The sequence below is a fragment of the Phragmites australis genome, chromosome 11, assembly GCF_958298935.1.
Source record: "Phragmites australis chromosome 11, lpPhrAust1.1, whole genome shotgun sequence".
Taxonomy (NCBI): Eukaryota; Viridiplantae; Streptophyta; class Magnoliopsida; order Poales; family Poaceae; genus Phragmites; species Phragmites australis.
This window is the reverse complement of record NC_084931.1, coordinates 27,774,001-27,798,372: the sequence shown is the minus strand read 5'-3', so window position 1 is coordinate 27,798,372 and position 24,372 is coordinate 27,774,001. Positions and strand designations below refer to the sequence as shown.

At 51.8% G+C, this 24,372-nt stretch overlaps 2 protein-coding genes across 2 annotated transcripts; both read left to right on the top strand.

Annotated features, from left to right (window-relative positions):
• Window positions 1–668: 668 nt before the first annotated feature.
• On the top strand, window positions 669–5,125 carry LOC133884522 (probable inactive receptor-like protein kinase At3g56050). Its single transcript, XM_062323970.1, has 9 exons — window positions 669–1,071; window positions 1,166–1,301; window positions 2,005–2,076; window positions 2,716–2,859; window positions 2,942–3,058; window positions 3,205–3,656; window positions 3,840–4,030; window positions 4,115–4,247; window positions 4,415–5,125. Exons 1-9 carry the CDS (start codon window positions 981–983, stop codon window positions 4,978–4,980), a joined length of 1,902 nt encoding a protein of 633 aa, XP_062179954.1. The 5' UTR covers window positions 669–980; the 3' UTR covers window positions 4,981–5,125.
• A 4,936-nt stretch (window positions 5,126–10,061) lies between these two features.
• Window positions 10,062–11,054, top strand: LOC133884113 (uncharacterized). The gene is made up of 2 exons (XM_062323485.1): window positions 10,062–10,694; window positions 10,893–11,054. The coding sequence occupies exons 1-2, from the start codon at window positions 10,062–10,064 to the stop codon at window positions 11,052–11,054; spliced, it is 795 nt and encodes a 264-aa protein (XP_062179469.1).
• The last annotated feature ends 13,318 nt before the right edge of the window (window positions 11,055–24,372 follow it).

Here is a 24,372-nt window from a genome sequence, read left to right as displayed (position 1 = left end):
CATCTTACCCTTATTTAATAAATGCTACTACTCTCACAAATGAATGAGTTATCTTTTTCAATACAGAATAAATAAAGGACAACAAGGTCATTTGATCTACTTTTTTAATCCTTATGCACAAGTCTAAAACGACCTACATTTGCAATCGGAGGAAGTATTTATTTTCTAAACTTGTCCACCAGAATAATTACTACTATTATATTTTGTACACCGCAGGCGTATAGTTTCGATTCGTTGAAGCGAAACGGATTGGGCCATTGAGGTTGACTTTTTCCAAGTCCGCAACCGGGATTAAAATTTTATCAAATTTTTTTTAATAAAATTTAGATGAATGAAATATCTATTTTTTTAAAAGAAAAATCACTGACATGTGGAACATATGAAATAGAGGATGAAAAATGATCAAAATTTTAATATTTTTTACGAATTTTTATCTTGTCGTAGCAAATGAAAAAAATTGTAAAATAAAATCGAAATCCCTGGCCGCAATTATTTGAACGTGCTATTAAGGAAAAAAGAATAAGGAAAAAGAATTCGATTTGAAGTTTCCGCTCACTTTCGCGTGCGCTTCCACGTGACGTCGGACTCCGCGTTGGCGCGTTCCACCTGTATTTCACACTTCCCCTTTCGGCCTTGCGCCCTTTGCGGCTTTGCCTATCCTTTTCTTGTTGGTTAGTACTGGGCGCATTTAAAAGGAAAAAGAAAGGCACAAGTAGCAATATTCTTCCGATAAATCAACCCGCTTCTTGACTCGTTCTTGGCGGCTAATTCGTTTTTTTTTTAAATCTGGCCTCGGCTCCTTCCTTAACCCGCTTTTCCATTTCTGGTCCGAATCAAACCACGCGGCCTGTTGTCGTTGAATCCATCTCAAGGGTGGAGGAAAGGTAGGATCTCCAGTGCCGATTCTTGGAGGAAAACCAGGAGCGCAGCGGGTTTTGGTGCTTCTTTAGGGTTGTGTTCTTGCAAAGTTGCTCCCAGGCATGGGGACTAATCGGAGGAGCGCTCCGGCGGTGTGCGTCTTGTTCTGGTTCTTGATGGCGTCTGAGTTGTGTGCATCTCTGAACCACGAAGGTACCGCGTTGTGATTTGGATCGCTTGCTTGTGTGGGTTCCCTTGCCCAGCCTTCGTTTCGACTCTGTTTAGGTGTTTCTTTGCTGAATTGCAGGTGTTGCTCTTCTGAGGTTTAAGAAGATGATCCATGTGGATCCATATGGTGCTCTGTTGGATTGGGATGAAGGGAGTTTCAGCCCTTGTTCTTGGTTCGGTGTGCGGTGCTCCGATGATGGACAAGTCACGTCCCTGTAAGTAATCACTTTTGGCAGCAATTGGAAGAAATGAACTATCTGAATTAAGCTGCAATGATAGGAATCATAGCTCAGGTGGTGGGAGGTATCGGTGTGTGCCTATACCACTCAAGTTTGAGTCTAGTTCTTGCTGTGTGAAAAAGAGTAACATTAAATTCACATGTTTAGGTTGAATGTCGAGATCTCGATGTCCCATTCTTTGTTGTGTCAGTCTTTATTAGCAGAATTACATCAGATTCTCTTTATATCCTGAGAATGGCATAAATTGGTATTTTGTGTGTATTTAGGGACGTCCTGTTTTTTGGATGAACAATTTGTTGATCATCCTGATGAGGATCCTACATAAATCCACCTGTGGAGCTGTCTGTGGTGTCATTTTCTTCCTCATCCACTGGCATGCAGGGGAATTTAGTATTTGATGTGCATCTTGTTCAGCTTAGCTGTTTTTTTTTGATTTGATATTGCCATAAAAATTGATTTGATATTAGTTTTGGTGCTGCGTGCCTGTTTGTTCTGCTGTATCATTATGTGTGCTTCAACTTCACCCTGCTATGGACTGTATGTAATCTACACATTCATGTTTTCGCTGACATGAGGTAGCATAATTTTTTATGCTTGATGTTTGCAATGTATTCTTATGTTTTAATTGAGCATGTCCATGTTGATGTTTTCCCCTGAATTTGAATGTGTGATCATGCAGGAACTTAGAAAATCTTGGTCTAAAGGGCATCTTATCTCCAGAGATTGGAAAGCTTGTGCATATGCATTCTCTGTAAGTAAATTCTGTGCTTTCTTCAATAACATTTGTCAGAAGTACTTTGCTTTTATTGATCATACACTTTACACTTCATCGTGCATATTAGTATTTGACCTTTTTTATGTTACCTTTGAATCAAGATCTGTTGTGTGCTTCCATCTAGTTGTGTTATGTTGGCAGCAAAACTGGGAATTTTTCTTGGATCTGATTATAGGATACAAAGGTGATATATGTTGGAACGGTTAGAATTTTATCAGATATAGTGTTGTTTCTTCCATTCTATCGAACCTACTGGGGCACGTCAGTTAGAAAATAAATAGTGTCTCAGAAGTGTTAAAAAATGAGAGAAAGGTGGCCATAATTTTTTTCACATTTTAAATTCTTTTAGATGACTTCTTTTATTTTAACTTCATGGCCATTCTTGTTCTTCATCTTGCGTCTGAAATACAAAATTGAAAAACTTGGATAAATATATTTTTCCTGTTAGTAGTTGGCACTAGAAATCCATCTGATGAATTGTGTATGCCTGTCACCCAAAAACATCTTATATGTATAGATTTGGATTTGCACTTATATATTTGCCTTACTTGGAAGGTATTCTACCTACCTACCTACCTACTGTGCTGATGTGCTGATTTTGTTCTTTCTGTACAGCATTCTGCACAACAACTCCTTCTATGGTATCATCCCTACAGAGATACATGATCTAAAGGAGCTAAAGATGTTGGATCTGGGATACAATAATTTCAGTGGACCAGTTCCGTCAGACATAAGAAACATTCTTTCTCTAGAATTTCTGTGAGTGAGAATTTCATGTAACAAGTGCTTTCGCTCAGCTTATCTTCACTACTTGACCTTGATTTCGTTTCTTGAGATGCAGCTTTCTTAAAGGCAACAGATTTTCTGGTGCTTTGCCAGTTGAGTTGCATGAGCTTACTAGGATATGTGAATCTCAAGATCAAGGCATAACTAGGTTAAATAGGATATCTGCTGCAAGGTGTGTCTCATCTGCTTCTACTGAACTATAAAATATTAGTCCCTTTTCTTTTCTCGTACCATTATAGCCTCATTATTTCTCTTACCATCATACACTGAGATAATTGTTTCCCCTAACATTCAGTTATTAACTTATTATCCATGTAGAAATGTGGGGAGTGCTACAACCAGAAGACTTCTAGCGAGCAAACAAAAAGATTCATTAGAGACCAAGATTGTTGGTTCTGGAACTCCCACATCTGCATCCTTAGTCTCTGAACAAAGGTTTTTTGCTTATCCACCAACGCATTTTAAAGGGAATACAGAAAGACCACCTTTTTTGGACCCCAGAGTCTCTCCACCTCCATCTCCACCGCCGCCATCTCCTTCTGAACCCATTCCACCCCCACCTGTATCTCCCGACACAGAGCATACCGCAAACCAAGAGAACAAGAGCAGCAATTCTTCAACAGTCTATGCATCGATTGGAGCAGCAATTGGTTTTGTGGTGGTAGCCTTGTCAGCTGTATGCTTCTTTTACTATCGCCGCAGAAAAACTAGCACTGTTGTGCCCTTGTCTGCAACTTCAAGCAGGCAATTACAGACCACTACCGTGGGAGGTTGGTTTATAAGCTGATGTTTTTTATTATTATTTTAACCATGCATTTTGGTTTGATATTCACTTTGCTGTAGTGCTTTGCATTTTATAGTTTAGTATGCTCAAGGTGTAGGCTGCAATACTGCCTGTTTCTTTCTTTACACAAACAGAATCTAGACTCAGCATCTATCCCCTGTTTTTGCAGAGATAACTTTACTCAGACTGTCCGAGCTTGAAAAAGCTTGCGAAGGTTTCAGCAACGTAATTGGCACACTACCTGGATGTACACTGTATAAAGGCACTCTCCCATGTGGAGCGGAAATAGCTGTGGTGTCTACATCAGTAGCTTATGCAGGAGGTTGGTCCGCTATAGCTGAAGCACATTACAAGAATAAGGTAAGTGTCTGGTTTCGCTATTCCTTTCATTTTCCAAGCTGTAAAACGTTGGATTTTGAACATGGTTATTCTTTGCTGTTGTAGGTTGAAGCCTTCTCAAAATTGGACCATAAGAATCTCATGAACCTTGTGGGGTACTGCGAAGATGAAGAGCCATTCACTCGGATGATGGTGTTTGAGTATGTTTCAAACGGATCTCTATTTGAGCACTTGCATGGTGAGTTACCTTGTGGGCTATTCTTTTTAAGGGGTATGTTGTGGGGTACTGTGAAGATGGAAAACCTTGTTATTAACAGTCTTCACACCTTGGCCCATGTTATTAGCTGTAGTTGGATATTCAGATTAGCGGTTTCACTAATCACAATCAAAACATTGTTGTTGCAGTTAAAGAAGCCGAACACCTGAACTGGCAATCACGCCTACGGATAGCTATGGGAGTAGTCTACTGTCTGGACTACATTTACCAGCAGAACCCTCCCGTGATCCTAAGAAATCTAACCAGTTCATGCATATACTTGACTGAAGACAATGCTGCAAAGATTTCAGACATCAGTTTTTGGCATGGCGAGAAAGAAGAGGAAGATGAAGTCGATGCCTCTGATGAGTACAACACAGTGTATAAGTTTGCTTTGCTACTGCTTGAGATGATCTCTGGAAGGCGTCCATATTCTGATGACGATGGCCTCCTTGTTCTATGGGCACACAGATATCTCACTGGTGTTAATCCCATGATGGGTATGGTTGACCCAACACTAAATTCAGTCCCTGATGAGCATGTCAGAGCTCTCTCGGAGCTGATTGGGTTATGCATAAGCGAGGACCGCAGGCAGAGGCCAACAATGGCTGAGGTCACCAAGAGGATGCAAGAGATCACTGCGATTACTCAAGATCAAGCAATTCCAAGGAACAGCGCATTGTGGTGGGCTGAACTTGAAATCATCACATCATAGTGCAATTGTCTTGCAGAGGATCTGCAATACTGTCCATTTCCTAGGAGAAATATTGAAGGTTGTACAGTTTAGTGTTTTTAGGCATGGCATACGATTGTACAGATATGCTTGAGTACGCTTTTCTCTCATTCTTTTTTTGTTTTCACCAAGTGTTCTTTCATTCTTTGTTTCATGAAAAGCAAATAAATCTTATAAAGCCTGTAACTGTAAAGCATAAGGATATGACATCTCATCCTACAAGGAAAAAAAAATGTTTCTCCCTGGTTCGTTATTGAAGACATGAAACGTGGAAAGATATGAACAAAAGCATCCGGATACATTTGCGATTCAGCTCTCGCGTCGTTCACAAAACTCTATCATCTTTTGTTATTCACAGCATTGCTTCTTCGCGCGTGGCTGAGCCACGACTCGGACGGCGGCGACAGCTGCGGCATCTTGCCCGACGTAGACTGCAGCGGTGAGGCGGTCGGCTTGTCGCTCCTCCGCTCCCTGCTGACCCTTGGGCTGTTGCCGCTGTCCATTGCCGCCGAGCGAGTCAGCCTGCTCAGTACCTTCCTTGCGTCGGCACAGTACCTCTTGCTCGTGCCAAGAAGCGCCGTGCCCCATCCGGGACTCGACCACTCGTTTCCGCTGACGCTCTTCTCGTCGTACCAGTGCGACAGGCCGCCGTCGCGTAGTTTGCGCTCCTTCTCTAGGACATTGCTTAGTGTGACGCTCCGGCGAGGAGAGGGCGCGGTGACAGCGGCGTGCGGCGTGCGGCAACGTGACGGGCTCCGCAGGAAACCGAAGTGCACCGGCTCGGCGCTCCACGGGAAGAAGAACATGAGCCCGCACACCCTCGGGGACACCCGGTCGCCTTGCGGCTCCACGTCGACGCGCGGTGATAGCTGCGCCTTTGCTACTGCGTTCTTGCTCTGACGCGGCGGGGAGAGCTCCGGCTGCTTGCGTGCAAGAGCGCGGAGCGGCATGTTCGTCACGTGCCTGGCTCTGGCCGCGGCCTCCTCGTCGTTCTTGGAGTAGTGCACGCTGCGGCGCGGGGACGACCGCCTCCGGTGTTTGTCCGCGGACGTGGTGGCGATAACGTTGGCGGCCGGGAGAAAGCGGTCCATAATGAAGCTCGGAGAGCGCCGCGATCCGGTGACGCCGTCGATGGAACTCAGCCGGGCGGAGATCCCAGCGAGCCGGTCGGACAACGAGATCCTGTCCAGCGCGTCGGAGAACGTATCCTCATCATCGTCGCTGCTCGCGTCGGTGGTGTTGCTCTGGTAGGCCCGCGCGTGGCATTGGGTGCCGGTGCCGCACCGCCCTGGTGGTGGCAGCGGCTTTGGCGGCAGCACCCGCACCTCCCGCTCCTTGCCTCCCAGCGCCAGGGTCTTGGGCACGCCCGGCGAGCTCTCCCACGAGAAGGGCACGTGCCTGCGCTGCGGGGACGCGTCGGCGGAGCCGCAGCGCCGGGTGGGCGTGTCGGCCGACGACCCGCAGCATGAGCGGCGCGGCGTGGGTAGCGGCGAGTCGAGAAGCTGCGCCACGACGTGCGCATTGCTACCCTTCCGCCGCCTCCGATGATCGGAGCTCCCGATCTCCATGCGCTGCTCCCTGTCGACCGGACGCGGCACGAGACTGGCAAATGGCGTGGCGAGAGCGAGGGCGATGGCTAAGCAACGTCGTACATCTGCGACTGCAGCAGCATTGCATGCACCAACGCGAGAGGCGTATAAAAGGCTGCGCGGTTAGGCGGTTGGAGCTGTGCTCGCGCGGGCACTGCACTGGTGGCGCAGACCGCAAAGGCGATGACGCTGGTGGTTGATCGGTTGTTGGTTCGGCAGCCGGCAGGTGCCAGGTGAGCGTGAGCTAGTGAGCTCTCTACTCCTCGTGAAGGCGTTTATAGGCCTCAACGGAGGTTGCGAAAAGGAAGGAGCGCGCCTATGGTGCAGCTTAGCTGGTACTGCAAATGGCACTTGCAAGTATTAATGCTTCCACTAGCCCTCCGTCACTGGCTAATTAAGCACCGTCTTAACCTCCATTTGGATTTTTTTCTAGATAGTTTCAGACTTGAGAGGGAACTAGTGCAGAGATTTGTGGTTTAGCTTGAGATCGATCGGCATTTTAATAGCATGGTTTAGCAGTCGGTAGTCAGACGATGACGGTGCTGACATGGTCATGGACCTTTTCTCCTCCATACGAAGGAACTCAACAGCAGCAGGAGGCTTCAGCTTCCTTGTATTTCTTTAAGGTGCTGACTTGATGGAACCAGACGTCCTGCCAGTGCGCCTTCTTGATACGACGGTTGTAGCGAAAATGGTTATTATAATTTGTTTTATTAATGATAATATAGTTATTGAAACTAACATGTTTGCTAATAATATATAGTTTTACTAGATGATTTGGTGTTCAGAGTTTAACTCGTCAAAATATTTCTAATAAAGGGAGAGAAGACTAAGGATCTCACCGGATAGTTCGGTGATCTGTATTGGGTAACACTGGAGTATTTCCTACAAAGAAGAATGCAAGGGTAGAAGACTAATGATCAGCCCACTGAATGGTCCGGTGCTTGGTTTGTGCATGTCAGATTATAGCACCGGTGCATTTCTTATAGAGACGATAGTATGTGTTGAAAAATGAAGAACAACCTATCGAAAAGTCCGATGCTCTGAAGATGAATGCACCGGAGTATTTTATACAGAGAGACTGCAAAGGCTCAGTTGGCTCAAGATAACTCACCGGAAAGTTCGATGATGGATTTGAAGGCACACCGGAGTACCCGGTGTTCACAGAGGTATTTGGTGAAGTTCTAACAGCTAGTTTCTGAGGTTGTACACACCAGATGATCAGATGTTAGTACTATTATTCTCACTAAATCATTCAGTGTTAATAACTTTTCTGAGCCATTGAGAAAACAACTAGTTGATAGTGAGGCTATAAATACCCCTCCACTAAGTCATATGAAAGTGTGGCATGCTGCTAGAGTCTGGAGGAAGCTCATACACATTTGAGAAGACATCCAAGCCACCGAAGTGCTTAAAGTGATCATCCAAGATGATTAAGCATAAGATTAGAGAGTGTTTAGTGCTTATAGACCTAGAGTGAGTGGTAGCTTGGTGCTACAGCTTGGGCTCAAGAAGTAATCCTAACTTGTACCGAGTGATATGTCGACGTCTTGGAGGCTCGTAGGCATCTTGGGCATTGGTGGCTCAAGCTTGTTGACCCTCTAACTTAGTGTGGAGCGGCAACAAGATACGTGTACAGGGACGCGAAGACCCTTATCTTAGTGGATCCAGCTCCGAAGTGGTCATGACAGCAAGTGACTGAAAGAGAGGCTAGTGATGAGACCTTACCTTTGTGGCTTGATAGCTTATCTGGCTTGAGATTTTGTCTTGGTGGCTTGGTGGCTCAGGAGTTATGACCGGGTGCCGATCAGGAGCATATCCTTGGTGGAGCTCCAACGTGAACTAGGGGTAGCATTCATGCCATCGATATCATGGGATAAAAATCTCTTGTTCCGAGTTTGTGTCTCTACCTTATTTATGTTTCCGCATTTACATACTTGTATTTTACCTTGCTACAGTAGGTTGTAATCATCTTGAGCGGTAGAGTAGACACACTAGATAAATCTAGAGCATATTTAGATATAAATTAAGATAGGTTTATCTTGTGAAGTTTTTATAGCTAATTTTGAGGTTGTACACGGGCCCCAACGACATCACCAGGACCCAGATCGGCGAGGTCGGGAACCTGGATGAGGAAGCGCTGGCGGCCCTGCTGCGGGTAGTGACCGGCGTGGAAGACCTCACTCGGGCGGTCCTGCCCTGGGAGCAGCTGGCACTCTACGCGGACTTAGGCCGGGTGACGCTACAAGCGACGCTGCCGGAGTTCGACGCCCAGGGCCTGGTGGACCGTCTGGGGCGCCGGAACCCCGGGACTATCCAGATTCCCGGGGTAGATGAAGAGACCGGCGGCGCGTAGCGGACCAGCGGCTGGGGCACCGCGAGCGGCAGGCCGCAGGCTGGCGACAGGACGCAGGCCAGCGGCAGGGAAGCCGCAGGCAGCAGGCCGCAAGCCGGCCGTGGAGCTGCTGCAGGCAGCAGCCATCAGGCCGGCGGTAGAGGCGCCGCCTGTAGCGGAGTGGCAGCCCCGGGGGACAAAGGAAAACGCCCCCGGGCGTTCGTGCCCCAGCCGTCGTCTTTGTTGTCACCGTCGACTCCACGGCAACGGCCGGCGGCAGGCGGCGCGAAAGAAGGAGGCCGGGGCGGCCAGTTGTCGGGCGCGAAGTTCGCGACGGAGGTCCAGGGCGCGGGAGCCCGAAGACCAAGACCGGGCCGACGGCGCTACAGCGGGCGCCCGGGCCGACCCGCAGCCGGAGACAGGCTCCACGGCGGCCCCTCAACGGCCCGGAGGCCAGAGCCCCCCGCCGAAGAGGAGGAAGGCGGACCCCGGGCCGAAGCCGCAGGGCCCGGACTTCAAGATTCCAGAGTCTCGGTGGCAATACCGCGGACCAAAGTCTACGTAAGTTCTTTTCTTCCGAGCGTGCTTGCCCGGACATCAGTTTAGGGGTACTGACCTTTTCTGTTTTCAGGTCGCCCAAAGACCCCACCGGAGACCAGAGGTGACCAGAGGCGCCAAGGCCGGTTCTCGCCCCCGAGCCAAGTGCGCCCGTGCCTAAGCCGAGCGCGCCGGCGGAAACGGAGCCGCAGGCGTCGCCCTGCCCTGAGCCGAGGGCAGCGGCCGCGCCCGAGCAACCGGCACCGTCCGAGCCCACCCCGAGGACTTCAAGGGTGGGGCAAGTGGCCGCGAGAAGGGCGGCGCCGACGTGACAGCCATCGGGGACCCCGAGCGCCTCTGCTGAGAGGGCTTGCAGGGGACCCAACACCCGGCCGTCATCCAGCCAGGCCCCAGAACCCCTCCCGGACGTGCTCGGAAGCGCCGGGGAGGTTATCCAGTGTTTGGAGGCGGCCGTGGTGGCGGAGCGGGCAGAGCTTGATAGGGACCACGCCACCCTCGTCGAAGAGAGGGGGCGGCTAGAGGAGGTCGGCTGGCTCCTGGAGACCCGCATCGCCTTGGCTCGCACAACCCACGAGAGGGCAATGCGCGTGGTGGCCGAGGAGCAGGAGGCACTGGAGGAGGTGCGCGACGAAGCCGTTGCCGCGCAGGAGGAGGCCAGCCGCTTGGAGCAGGCAGTGCGGCGGTGGGCCGCGGAGCTGCTTGCTCGGGAGCAGCTGGTCCGGGCTCGGGAAGAGGCAATAGGCCAGTGCGAGCAGTCTGTGGAGACCGCCCGGGCAGACTTAGCCCGCTGGAGCGACGAGCTCGAGCGTTGTCACGCTGAAGTCCACCGTTGGGAGGAGGAGGTCGCGATCCGCGAGACTGACGTCGAGATCACGGTGACGGCTCAGGACGCCCTGGAGGAGCAGATTTCAAGGCACGAAGCAGAGGCCGCCTCGGCGTCGGCGGCCTTTACTGCTCGGGAGGAGCAGGACGCCAAGTGGGTGGCCGAGCTGGCCGCTCGGGAGCGGGCCCTTGCCACCTTAGCCGAGCAGGTGAAGCGGGGACAAGCCGAAGCCCCGGTGACCAGCGGTGTCCCGACCAGCGCGGCCGAGGAGGTCAACCTTGAGGAGCGGCTGCAGGTCGTGAGGGACGAGCTCGAGACCATCGTCTCCGAGCGGGCCAATGTGAAGCTGATGATGCAAGACATCCTTCGTCAAGCACGGAGGTCCGTGAGGGTGGCCGGGCTCGGGCGAGTCAACGTGGGCGAGAAGGGGATGGACCAAGAGACCATCGGCCACCTGAAGGCTCTCCCCCGGGCTGTGCAGGAGTTGGCATCCCGAGAGGGGCGCGCTCTGGCCCAAGCAGTGGCCGAGCACGTCCTTGCCTGCTACCGGAGCTGAGACCCCACCATCTCGCTGGAACCGGTTCGGCAGGGGGTGGTCGAGGCCGAGGAAGCGGCCGCCCGGGAGGCTGTCCGCGGCGTCACCGCTGAGGTGGTGGCGTGCTTCACGCGGGAGCCACCACCGGAACCGAGCAGCAGCAGCAGCAGCAGTGAAGCCTCCTCACCGCCTTCAGAGCCCGCCAATTTAGATTAGGCTTTTGTTGTTTGACTTGTTGTAAATATAGGAGTGATCCCCTCCGAATGGTTCTTTTTGAATATAATAGAAGCCTTTCTTCTAGATCGCAACTCCAATGCTTGTCTTGATGATGTCTTTTTTGCTTTTCACTTGACATCCCGAGAAGAACTTAGCCCGACCTTCCTTCCCCGAGAGCGAAGTCGCCCCGACCACTCGTCGCACGAGTAGTCGGACCAATCCGAGTGTTCAGCCCCCGAGCCCTCGTGAGTCCGCAGCTGCTAAGTCAAGAGACAAAGGCACAAACTTCCTTGCTCGGGAGATAGGTCGATCCAGCACGGAGCACGCCACGACCAGTGAATAATTTTCCACTTTGCGATCTCTCAAACAAGCAGACCGGAGACACGTGCGGGCGGAAATGCAACCAAGAGTCCCCATGGTTTGGTGGTGTCTGGGCTAGGACAGACCAGACCGAGCACCGATAACCCGCCCCCAGGGTCTAGGCGGTCCCGACCACTCTTTGCTCAAGCGGTAGGATTACCCGAGAACCCCAGAGGCTCGGTAGTGCCCGGGGTACTCAAGCTGGCCGAACACCACGACCACCATGAAGGACTTCGGTCAAACATCACCGTTCGTATGGTACACCTGACTGCTATCTGTTTCTGTCGTTCCGGAAAAAGCGAACACGTGGGCAGGGTTTTGTGCACAAGGACACCATCTCGCCGAACAGATTAGAATGCGAGGGTCCCGAGGATAACTCTGGAACAATAGTTTACTGAGTAGGTAAGAATGTAAATTCGTATGACTTTAGCTACTCACCGGACAGCTGTCAGCCTTTCGGTCGATCGATCCAGGAGGGGTGCACGCTTCGAGCTCGGGGTACCTAGGAACTTGGTTCCCTCGTACGAAGTGCCCAAGCACTGGAAAGCGTGAGAGGGGGCCAGGGGCTAGGTAGTCCCGACCACTCATGCCCGAGTGGTAGGACTACCCGAGGATCCTCTAGGCTTGAGCAGCGCCCTGGGCCGTGAGGCCCTTGCGGTCGGGTTGCTTTATTCTTGATTGTTGATCTGTAAGCTTGAGAAAAATAGGGAAAGATTCCTTATTTGGTGCACTCTGTTAGTGCGGTACTCATTATAGATTGCTCTCATTTTTTATCCGAGACCTCTCGAATACCCGGACCGACAAAGTATACAGACAGAGGCATAACCAAAAGGTCCTATGGTTCGGTGGCGCCCAGGAAGGACTGACCAGACCGAGCACCGACAGCCCGCCCCTGGAGTCTTGGCGGTCCCGACCACTCTTTGCTCAAGTGGTAGGATTAACCGAGAACCCCAGAGGCTCGGTGATGCTCGGGGTACTGCCATGGCACCAGACACCACAGCCTACCACAACAAACTTAGGTCAGTGGCAACTGCCTGCTCGCATACTGATCGGGATTCTTTTTATCAACGGGAAAAATGAGAGAGCGTGTTTTTCTCGCACAATCGAGCATCTCATCGAACAGACTAAACATATGGATCCCAGAGAAAAGAACTGAAAAATAAGAGTATATATTGACAATTTTTGTACAAGATTGGGTGACTTACATGGTTGGTGGCAGCCCCCGGCCAACTTGGGCGGGGGGAAACCCCTGGCCTGGTTGGCCCAAGCACAAACATGTCCACCTAGGGATAGAACTTGCGCAGATGCTCGATGTTCTATACGTTTGGGAGCGGCTGCCCATCCTACGCAGCCAGCCGAAACGAGCCTTGTCGCGGGACGCCGATCACGACAAAGGGGCCTTCCCACATGGGGGACAGTTTATTCCTTCCTTCGCGCAATTGAACGCGACGAAGAACTAGATCCCCAACTTCGAGTAATCGAGCCCGGATGTGACGCTGGTGATAGTGCCGCAGGCTTTGCTGGTATCTGGCTGCTCAGACGGCGGCACGTCGCCGGCGCTCCTCTAAGTAGTCGACGTCATCGCGCCTTCGCTGTTCCTGTTCGCCTTCAGAGTAGGCATGCACCCGAGGGGAGCCAAGAGTGAGCTCGGAGGGGAGGACCGCCTCAGCGCCGTACACGAGGAAGAAAGGAGTCTCCCCGGTGGCGTGGCTTGGCGTGGTCCGGTTGGCCCATAGCACAGCAGGTAGCTCATCGATCCACCCTTTCCTGTGATTTGCAAGCACGTCGTAGGTCCGCGTTTTGAGCCCCTTCAGTATCTCGGTATTTGCACGCTCGACCTGCCCATTGCTCCGAGGATGAGCAACAGAGGCGAAGCAAAGCTTGATGCCGAGGTCCTCGCAGTAGTCCCCGAACAGGGCACTTGTGAACTGAGTGCCATTATCGGTGATGATTCTGTTCGGGACGCCGAAGCGACTTGTGATACCGCGGATGAACTGAAGCGCCCTGTTCTTGGTAACCTTGATGACTGAAACCACCTCCGATCACTTGGTGAACTTGTCGATGGCGACGTAGAGGTACTCATAGCCCCCGATTGCTCAGGGGAATGGACCCAGGATGTTCAACCCCCAGACCGCGAAGGGCCATGACATGGGGATAGTATGAAGAGCCTAAGCTGGCTGGTGAATCTACTTTGCGTGGAACTGGCGCGCCCTGCAGTGTCGAACCAACTCGGAAGCATCCTGGAGAGCTGTAGGCCAGTAGAAACCTTGCCAGAAGGACTCCCCGACCAGCGTGCGTAACGATGCATGGCCACCGCACTCGCCCTCGTGGATCTCAGTGAGAAGCTCACCGCCTTCTGCCCGGGTGATGCTTTTCAGGAGGACACCGTCCGTGCCGCGTCGGTAGAGATCCCCATCTACTATGGCATAGAGTTTGGACTGCCGTGCAATCCTCTCGGCAGAGGCATCATCCCCGGGGAGGATATTTTCTTTCAAGTACCCTCGGATCTCGTCGATCCACGAGGCATCTTGAGAACCTCCGGCAAGCGCAGCACACTCACCGAGCGACGGCACCCTGACGGGATTCCCCATTGAGGGCGCCGCCCGGGTTCCCTCAACTAGGCTCGAGGGTTCCCCTTCGCCCTGGTCGGCAGGCGGGACGGAAGGTCGTGTGAGCCTTTCTTCAAAGGCTCTAGCAGGGACGTGCGCCCGGGAAGAGGCTAGGCGAGAGAGGTCATCGGCCAGAGCATTATCGCGGCGAGATATGTACCGCAGCTCCAGGCCGTTGAAGTGCCTCTCTAGCCTCCTGACTTCCACCACATACGCCGCCATCTGAGGATCCGCGCACTAGTATTCCTTGGATACCTAGTTGACCACCAGCTGGGAGTCTCCCTTGACCAGCAGGCGACGAATCCTAAGGCCCACCATGACACGGAGGCCAGCGATGAGGCCCTCATACTCCGCCATGTTGTTGGTTGCTCAGAAATGTAGCTGTACGACGTACCAGAGTACTTCACCCATTAGGGAGGTGAGAACCACTCCAGCCCCCGCGCCTTTCAGCGTGAGGGATCCATCGAAGTGCATAACCCAGTACCCGGACACATCATGCCCGGGATAGGCGGAAATTTCTTCATGGTCGATCTCGGGGACGGGCGTCCACTCCGCCACAAAGTCAGACAGAGCCTGGCTTTTGATTGCCTGGCGACTGACGAAGTGCAAATTGAACTCCGCTAGCTCCACCGCCCACTTGACGATGCGCCTAGTGCCTTCTCGGTTCCAGAGGATCGGCCCCAGTGGATACGTAGTAACCACTGAGACCTTGTGCGCCTGAAAGTAGTGGCGCAGCTTCCGGGAAGCGATGAGCACGGCATAGAGTAGCTTCTGGTCTTGTGGGTACCTTGTCTTGGCGTCTCGGAGGACTTCACTGATGAAGTACACCGATCGCTGTACACGGTAGGCCCGGACTGTGGCTTCACCCGAGGGCTTGTCACAGCCCCCGAGCTTGGAGCCGTGGTCGGGGCTGGCCGAGTGCTCGGGCTCGACTCCCTGGTCGGGGGGAACCGAGAGCTCGGTCTCGACTCCCTTGTCGGGAGGAGCCAGGTACTCGGGCTTGACTCCCTGGTCGGGAGGAGCTGCGAGAACAGGAGACTGCTCAGGGGCAGCCGGGAGCTGGGACCCAGCACCTTGCCCCGAGCACTCATCACGCTCCACCACCAGTACCATGCTCAAGACCTGAGGAGTGGCCGAGACGTAGAGCAGTAAAGGCTCGCCCTCAGAGGGGGCCACCAGTACAGGCGGTGAGGTGAGATACTTCTTCAAGTCGTGGAAGGCCTGCTCGGCCTCCGGCGTCCAGTCAAAGTGACCGATCTTCTTCAGGAGTTTGAAGAGGGGGAGTCCTCGCTCCCCGAGCTTGGAGATAAAGCGCCCCAGGAATGCCATGCAGCCAGCGAGACGCTGGACTTCCTTCAGTCGAGCTGGGGGTCGCATCTGCTCGATGGCCCGTATCTTTTTTGGGTTGGCCTCGATCCCTCGGCTAGAGACCAAGAAACTGAGAAGCTTGCCCGCGGGCACCCCGAAGACACTTCTCGGGGTTGAGCTTCAAGCGGGTAGTGCGGAGACTGTTGAAAAGTCTCAGCCAGATCTTCCAGCAAGGTGGCGCTGTCTTGGGATTTGACCACAAGATCGTCGATGTATGCCTCGACGTTGCGGCCAACCTGCGAATCAAGGGTAATACGCATAGCGCGCTGGAAAGACGACCCAGCGTTGTGCAAACCAAATGGCATTGACATATAATAATAAGTCCCCACCGGAGTGGTAAAAGAAGTTTTTTCTTCGTCCTCTACGGCCATACAGATTTGGTGATAACTAGAATTTGCATCTAAAAAACATAAAAGATCGCACCCCGCGATGGCATCTACAATTTGATCTATACGGGGTAAAGGAAAAGGATCTTTCGGACAAGCCTTGTTTAGGTCGGTGTAGTCGACGCACATGCGGAGCTTGCCGTTGGCCTTTGGGACAATGACTGAGTTTGCCAGCCATTCTGGGTGGAGGACCTCTTGGATGAAGCCGGCGTCGAGGAGCTTGCTTAGTTGCTCCCGGATGAATTCCTGGTGCTCGGGCGCCTGCCGCTGGACTTTCTGTCTCACCGGTCGTGCGTCCGGGCGCACAGCAAGATGGTGCTTGATCTCCTCCCTAGGGATCCTGGGCATATCGGACGACTGCTATGCAAACATGTTGACGTTAGCTCGGAGGAAGGCGACGAGCTCGCTTTCCTATTTGCCGCCCAGGTCGCCGCCGATTCGAACGACCCGGGAAGCGTCTTCGCCCACCGCAACCTCCTTTGTAGGAACGGAGGCGTCAGCGGCGAGTCGGGGGTTGGATGAAGAGGGTCCCGGGCCCCCTGGGTGTCCCTCAACCTCGGCCCGAGCAGAGACCAAGGCCGAGTAAAGCTGCTCGGCGCAGGAGACGGCGCTGCCAGTCTCGGTGGGCACGGAGATAGGACCTGCAGAGCCCAGCATCTTAACCGTGAGGTATGCATAGTGTGTGACCACCATGAACCGAGCGAGCGCCGGGCGCTCGAGAATGGCGTTGTAGGGGAGGGGGACTTTCGCGACATCGAAGATGACGTTCTTCGTCCGGAAATTGTCCCAGCTCCCGAATGTCACAGGCAGCTCAACCTGCCCGAGGGCCAGGGTGTGCCCGGGTGTCACCCCATAGAAGGGGAGCGATGGCTTTAGGCGCCTGGAAGGCACCTGCAGCTTCTCGAAGGCCTCCCGGGAGAGGAGGTTTAGGCCTGCACCTCCGTCGATCAGCACTCTGCTGACCCTTACGTTGCAGATGGTGGGGGACACTACCAGGGGTAGTCGCCCCACGCCTGCAGTACTCGAGGGGTGGTCCGCCAAGCTGAACATGATCGGGGAGTCCGACCACTTCAGGGGCCTTGCGGCCTCAGTGCTCGGGGTCACCGAACACACCTCGGGCCGCATGGTCTTGACACAGCGGCGGGAGGAGGGCGTGTACGCGCCTCCGTTGATGAAGGAGATGGTGTGCTCAGGCTCCTGAAACCCGAGCTCTTGGTTTTCGAGGGCGGCTCTGTCGCCGTCGTCCCTTTGGCGCTCTCCGCGGTCCTTCTGGCACCGCTCGATGAGACCCTTGACCGAGCGGCACTCCGTGAGGTCATGCCACTCAGTCTGGTGGATCTGGCACCACTTTCCCGGCTCGGGCCTCGCAGGGGCGGGGGCCCTTGCAGGAGCAGGAGCATTCGTGGGAGTCGGAGCCCTTGCGGGGGCTGGAGCCCTTGTGGGCGCAGGCCTTCTGTCGGTGGCCGCCCGGCGCGCCGGCCGGCGGTCAGGCTCCTCCGCTGGCCTACGGGCAGGGCCCTGAGCCGGTACGACAGGGACAGCCTCGCGCCTTCTTCTCTTTTTCTTTTCCCGCCCGTCAGAGCAGGAAGGACCTGGTTGATCGGCAGCGGGTTGCTTAGGGCACGGAACATGCCACGCCCGAGCCTCCGTCGCCTTTGCGCACTTGTCGGCCAACGCGAAGAGCTCCGTTGTGGTCTCGACTTCGTGCGTGCCCAGCTTTTCGAGCATCCGCTCATCGCGGACGCCCTGCCGAAACGCGACGATAATGGCATCGGGGGTTATCCGCGGGATGGTGTTGCGGACCTGGCTGAAACGCTGTATGAAGCGCCACAGGGTTTCCCCCTCTTGCTGTTTTACGATGTGGAGGTCGCACTCCAGGTCGGGGCGCGTGAATGTGCCCTAAAAGTTAGCCACAAACTGGTGGCAGAGGTCATCCCAGGAGCCGATGGATCCTGGGGGCAAGTTCATAAGTCAAGAACGGGCAGAGCCCCTGAAGGCTACATGGAAATAATTGGCCATCACCTTTTCTACCACCCACCACTTGGACGGCGGTGGTGTAGATCTGGAGGAACTCGACGGGGTTGATGGACCCGTCGTACTTCTCCGGCAGTTCTGGCCGGAACTTCGTGGGTCAGTTGACCCGGCGGAGCTCGCTGGTGAAGGCGCGACAGCCTGTGCCGTACCCTGCTGTGCGGGCAGCACCCTTGAGCGGTGAACGCCGGCGAGCCTGGGAACCCCGACAGTCATGGGCTGGCATAGAGGAAGCTTGGTCCTCTGCCTCGGTCTCGTACCGGGACTCCTGTTGGCGCTCAAGGGTGACGCGCGTATCTTCGACGGCCCTCCGCTCATTAAGATGTAAGCGAAGGTCCTGAGCTCCAGTTGTGGCCAGGGGGGTGGCACTCCGTCTGGAGGCCCCCCTGCCAGTTCGGCCGCCACCTGAGGATAGACCGGCTTTGGTTGCGCGGCGGTGGGAGGTGGCATGGGAGCTCTCGGCCAGCACCTATCGGTGAGCCGTGCCCACCAGAGCGGTCACCTCCTGAAGCCAGCGGCCTTCCGGGGTTTCCCCTGCCGCCTGGACAGGCGGGTGCCTAAGGAGCGCTTGCGCCGCAAGCAGCGTGCTCCCAGGACTGGCATCGCTGAAGGCAAGCTTGCGCCGCAACAGCGCCCGGCGCTGCCCAGACGTGGACCTCGCGGCAAGCGTAACACCCTACTCCTGTGTGTATGCTATAAATGCTCTGAGAATATTTCTCTGAGTGTTTGCTGGGTTACAAGAATATTTGTCTAGTCTAGAGCTTCGTGCTCCTTATTCTTCGGTGATCTAAGCTTCTGTGCTTGTTGTTTTCCAACTTGTCTGAGCTGTTCTTCACTCAGTCCGGCCTCTGGTCCTAACTTGGTTCTTTTTTCTCCGGGGAGCCCGCCCCGCCTTAAATACGCGCCGGGGCGGTAGCGTGCCCAGAAAAGGATGATGCGAGTTCCAAGGCGCCATAAATGGAAAGCAACCATCATGGGCTGCTGCCCGAGGTGACGGGGAGGGTTGAAAACGCGCCCCGTCTGGTCTTGTATGTCATCATGCCGTTCTTCAACGGGCTCCACGGGGAGAGCCCACCGAGCAGCCATCGAGTAGCCCGGCATGCTCGCCCGGTCAGAGCAGGCCTGACACAGCAGGGCGGCAGGCGGAGCACCTTGGGCTTTGCGATGTTATCCCGAGGCACGCCGGATGTCCCGCGATGGGACTCATGCATTAAATATCCTCCCTGCCAGGCCGTGGCAGGGACTGACAGCAAGCGTGGGGGACCAGTGGAGGTGAGAGGCCACGCGCCCTCTTAAACGCAGCATCGGGCCTCTCACCAGTTGACACCTCACCGCTGGACCTCTGTGGGGGCCATCAGCGAAGGACTTCCTCAGGCCCTCGGGGAACCGAGTGCTCGGGGGACACTGTTCGCCGCCCCGAGCACTCTTTCCCGGATATGTCCCTTCTTGGTCCTCGAGGAACCGAGTGCTCAGGGGCCACTGTTCACGGCCCCGAGCACTCTCTCCCGGAACTAGCTGTTTGGGTCATCGGGGAATCGAGTGCTCGGGGGGGCCACTGTTCGTCACCCCGAGCACTCTCTCCCGAAACTGACTTCCCTTGGGTCCTCGGGGGACTCGGGTGCTCAGGGGCCACTGTTCGCAGCCCGGAGCACCCTCTTCCCGGTACTTGGCTTTTCATGTCGTCGGGGGACTTGAGTGCTCAGAGGCCATTACTCGCAGCCCCGAGCACTCTCTTCCCGGCACTTGGTCTTCTCGGGTCATCGGGGAACTCGGGTACTCGGGGACCACTGTTCGTAGCCCTGAGCACCCTCTCCCGGGACTTAGTCTTCTCGTACCTCGCGGAGATAATCCCCGCGGGAGGGCACCATGTGGCATCCTGCTGATCTGGCCTCGGGACTCGTGGACCCCTAGTTCCTGTGTCACTGACAGATAACGATTCAATTGTTATTGCCTTCTGCCAGCCTTCCTAATATGACCTTATTCTACATTCAGCGAGCGATGCAGGCTCAAGGTCATGATTTATGATTCTGGCAATTTTATTTGCGAAGTATGTGTCGACTATTATGGTTGCTCTATTCCAGGATTCCCCTGAATTCACATAGTTCATTGCTATTTCGTCATGGGTTGTACTTTTATGTGCTTCTACATCTTGCTCTTCATAATTTCTTTCATATGCACTTTCAGGTGCTTCTTCATTATTTCTTACTGTTGAAGCAAGACTCTTTAGTTTACTAGCGTCAATTTCTATTTTAGTACGCGCATTTTTGATGGTTCCTTTCTGCGTGGGAAGATACAAATCTAGTATGCCTACTTCATGAGGTTTCATACCATCACCAGGTATCAACTGGCTCTCCTTCTTCTTTTTTTGGCATTTCTGTGATCGGCTATGGTAAGCTCTCATTTTCTATTTTTGCCAAACATCTCTGGCTATTTGTGACTTGAGGAACCAAATTTCTTGTCCTTTATTTATTTTTCGGAGCTCCTAAGACAAGATGAGGGGTACCTTCCTTTGTTACTTCCACCCTCTCTGGTGCATTGCATGCAGGCACATGCGACTTAGTCATAATCTTCAAATCATAAAAATGATTAGGCAGATCATTTGCTAATTTATGCAAAATGATACATTTCTATACTTCATCATCTGCTTCACTAGTGCGAGGATCATGTGTCGCAATTCCTTCGGTCTGCCAAATAATTTTCTGATATTCTTCATCCAAGGGTATATTTCCTCCCCTTAATTACGAAAAAAATATTTTCAACAAATATGCAATCAGCGAAGAGGGTCGTATGCAAGGTCCCATAGCATTTCGCTGTGCCGACGATATTGGCACATAAACCATACATACAGGTTTGCGTAAATGGGAAATTTTTAGAATTACCCCTTGCACTAGTTGCATAGTTGAATGGATGTTATAGGATGATGATTTATAATAAATGAGAGCTCTCGCATGCAAGACTGTATGTTCCCAATATGTAGCAAGCAAGTTACAAGGCTGCAACAAAGATCTAGCAATAAATTTTATTCTTTTATAGCACTTCGGCTAGTCCATTCTTAGTGTGGACACACGGTATAAAATATTCAACTTTAATTCCCATACCAGTGCAATAATCATTGAACGCTTTAGAAGTAAATTCTCCAGCGTTGTCCATTCTAATGGATTTCACGCGATGATCCAAAAATTATTTCTGCTTTATATGATATGTGAGATCAACTTTGCAAAGGCATAGTTGCAGGAAGATAATAGACATACATGCGACCACTTTGAGGATGTGTTTATTAATACCATAAAGTACCAAAATAGATCAGAAAACAGTTGAATGGGACCATAAATATCCCCTGGATTTGGTCTAGGAATGTAGAGATTTCATCTTGTACCTTCAAGGTAGACGGTCTTATTATTAATTTCTCGGTAACACATGCAGGGCATACAAAATCTTCGTGATTCGGGAAATTCTTCACATTTATGTCATGACCTTATGAGTTAGCAATTATATTTCTCATCATTCTAAAACCAGGGTGACCTAATATATAATGTCATAGAGAGAATAATTCTACATTACAAAACACGGTCTTGAAGGTAGTGAACACTTCAGATGCTCTAATGCGAGTGTAGTACAAGCCGTTACTCATGGAAGGAAGTTTTTCTAGTATTCTAACTTCACTATCACGCTTAGTGATATGTTGGTATTCCCTATCGTCTTCTTCACCTATTTCTACATGGAAATCATTAGCGTGAATATTTTTAAAACTTAAAATATTTCTTGTAGATTCAGAGTACAATAATGCTTCTTTGATGTGCAAAATAGTTCCCATAGGTAGTATGATTGTGGCTCTTCTAAAACCTACTATGCATTTATCACTACCAGCGACAGTCATCACTTTTCCAAAGCTATTTCTAGTAAGCTGGTGTTTGTGGTTTCACTATCCACACACACTTTCTCCATGCGGACACCACACGTATTCTATAAATAAAGCATTCAATTATTTACATGCGAGTAAGTAGCAACAAGACTAAATGCTTCATTAACTATCGAAAAATATTGTTTGCAGCTAGGATTGCTCTTCTAGAGCTTACATTTATTCATTCAATCATCCTAAATTCAGCAACTAAGTAAATGACTAATTACTCTAATTATAGATAGAGTCTGCGAAATATCCGGCCACTACATCTTTAATGGCTTTCTTTTTATCTTTTCGGTATACTTCCAAAACATACTTTGGTGCTTTGCAGATTCAGGACCAATGGCCCCAAACATCGCACTTATAGCATGTCTGGTTCTGCTCACCATATGACTTGACTTCTTTCTTTGTCTTGCTATTATCATCACCAGGCTTGACTTTGTCTGCCACTACTTCCTTTCCTCTCTTCCTACGCTTCTTATTGTGGTTCTTGCGTGCTTTCAAAGAGTTGTGATTGATTTCTAGACCACTGTTTTTCCCTTGCGACTGGGATAAGAAATTCTTCTTTACGACTTTGTCATAAACTATGTGAAGATGGAACACGTCAATTAGTTCAGAATACTTCTTGTATTTTGATTGACGGTGATTACGTGCGGATTCTACCGCATTCGGGTGGAAAATGGAGAGAGTCTTCTCAATTTTCTCGTCTTCTGTGATCTCTTTCCCATAGAGATATAGAATTGTGCAAATACGGTGCAGCACGGAGTTGTACTCTCTAATATTCTTGTAGTCATAGAAAATAGAGTCGGACCCATCCTTACTCTGCAAAAGGCTTGATGGTGTACTTAAGGCGCTCAAAATGCTCATGCATTGCTTCCCATAGTGCCTTAGCACTAATCATTGTTATGTACTCATCCTTCAAAGTGGGGGAGAGATGATGGCGGATAAAATGAAATACCTGATCATTCCTACACTCTGTAGGAATCATTGCACTACTTGTTACTAGACCAATGGCAGCGTAGAGCTTTTCTGCTTCAAGTACAATCCGAACATCTGACGTCCAAGTGAGATAGTTGCAGCCATTTGAACTCAGCTCAGCGAACTCCATGTTCATGATGTCAGCCATCTTCATATTTTAAATGACGCAAATATTACTGCTAGTAAAGTTGCATCGTGTTGCTAAATAGGATTACTGTAAATTTTTCAATATTTTCTATGCTATTATTCAAATTTTATTGAATTTAAATGCGTAATAGGCAATTTAAACAGTAAAAATAACATAGAAATAAATACTGCATAATTGCAAAATAGATACAAAATTCAAATTCTAGAGGTACTTTTCTGTAGGAAAAGGTACTTTTAGGATTTTCTACAAAGTCTGAGGGTTTATATGTAAAACTTCAGGATTTGCGTAATTTCTATAAACCACAAGGTCTAATTTGTGAAATTTCTGTATGCTCTTTTTCTTTTGCATTTCGTTCCTTTCATATTCTTTCTAGCTGGCCCATGTAGCTTCTCCCTTTCCTTTTATTTTCTTATTCTAGTCGATTTCTTATTAGGTCGGCTTGGCCTAACTCCCCTTGGCCCATACAGCCATGTGGCCCAATCCGACAGCGCATCAGGGTTTAACCCTAGCCACAACTGTCATTCGTGCACGTACTGGTGCGGCGGGCTACCACACTCGGTACGGCGAGCGCCGGCGAGATGGCATGCTAGCCGGACAGCGGCGCGTGCGGGGCCAACGTGGAGGCGGGAGGCCGATACAGCGGCATTGCAGGGGCGCGATAGGCAAGGCTCTGGCCGATCTTCTCCTCAGTGCGGCAGTAGAAGCAAGCCTGGCGGGCACCAAGGCGGCCGGCCAGCAGAGGCTGAAGGGCCTCTGGTCAACAGGAGTGTGCAGCGCACCATATGACAATAGTCCAGGTGGGAACAACAAAGCCTGGCTGATTTCCCTCTTCTGCCTCGGTGGGTGCGCAGGGGTGCCGGTCTGTAGGGCCTCTGGCCATCCTTCACGGTAGATGGCAGCAAGGGGGCACGACGTGCAAGGTCTTCAGGCCATTCTTCGGGAGGAGCGCATGGCCAACAAGGGCGAAGGGTAGGTAGCAGGTTGTCAGCATCGTACTGATCTATCCACATCAGCTAGATCGCACCTTTTCCGGAGTTGTTGTCTTCCATTGGACAACATCGATGACCGGTAAGGCAACAACCCATGGAGCTTTGCAAGACCCTCCTTCTTGGAAGATGCCATGCACTTGGCTGCCGGCCTGCAGGGCTCCTTGCCCGATGGAAAGAAGGCAGCAAGGCGACAGCCTTAGGGGCTCGATGTAGTGGGAAGGGGCACACAGCTGCAGGGCTGCAGGCCGATCTTCGTTCAGTGTCATGGGCAACGGCGGCAAGGCCTCCGGCTGGTTCTATTCCTCTACCTTAGGACATTCACATATGGGTGGCGGTCGAACTGCAGAATCGGCTCGGCAGGGCCGACGCAGAGGCTTGATCCCTTTTTCGTGGGCATGAATTACATACAAGTTGCGATCTAGCAAACAGATCTATTCTTCAAAACAATCTGTTTGTTCATCATACACATACCGTAGCATGTTCATATCGTAGTAAATTCATGTCGCATAGGACATATAGGCTAGGTCATGACCTGTCCGCTTGACGAC

What these genes read in the sequence shown, in the direction of transcription:
- LOC133884522 (XM_062323970.1), top strand. Translation starts at nt 981, where the DNA reads ATGGGGACTAATCGGAGGAGCGCTCCGGCGGTGTGCGTCTTGTTCTGG. An exon ending in ATTCTTTCTCTAGAATTTCT is followed by an intron (nt 2,860 to 2,941) that starts GTGAGTGAGAAT and finishes CTTGAGATGCAG; the next exon opens with CTTTCTTAAAGGCAACAGAT. An exon ending in AATAGGATATCTGCTGCAAG is followed by an intron (nt 3,059 to 3,204) that starts GTGTGTCTCATC and finishes TTATCCATGTAG; the next exon opens with AAATGTGGGGAGTGCTACAA.
- LOC133884113 (XM_062323485.1), top strand. Translation starts at nt 10,062, where the DNA reads ATGCGCGTGGTGGCCGAGGAGCAGGAGGCACTGGAGGAGGTGCGCGAC. An exon ending in AAGCACGGAGGTCCGTGAGG is followed by an intron (nt 10,695 to 10,892) that starts GTGGCCGGGCTC and finishes CCGGTTCGGCAG; the next exon opens with GGGGTGGTCGAGGCCGAGGA.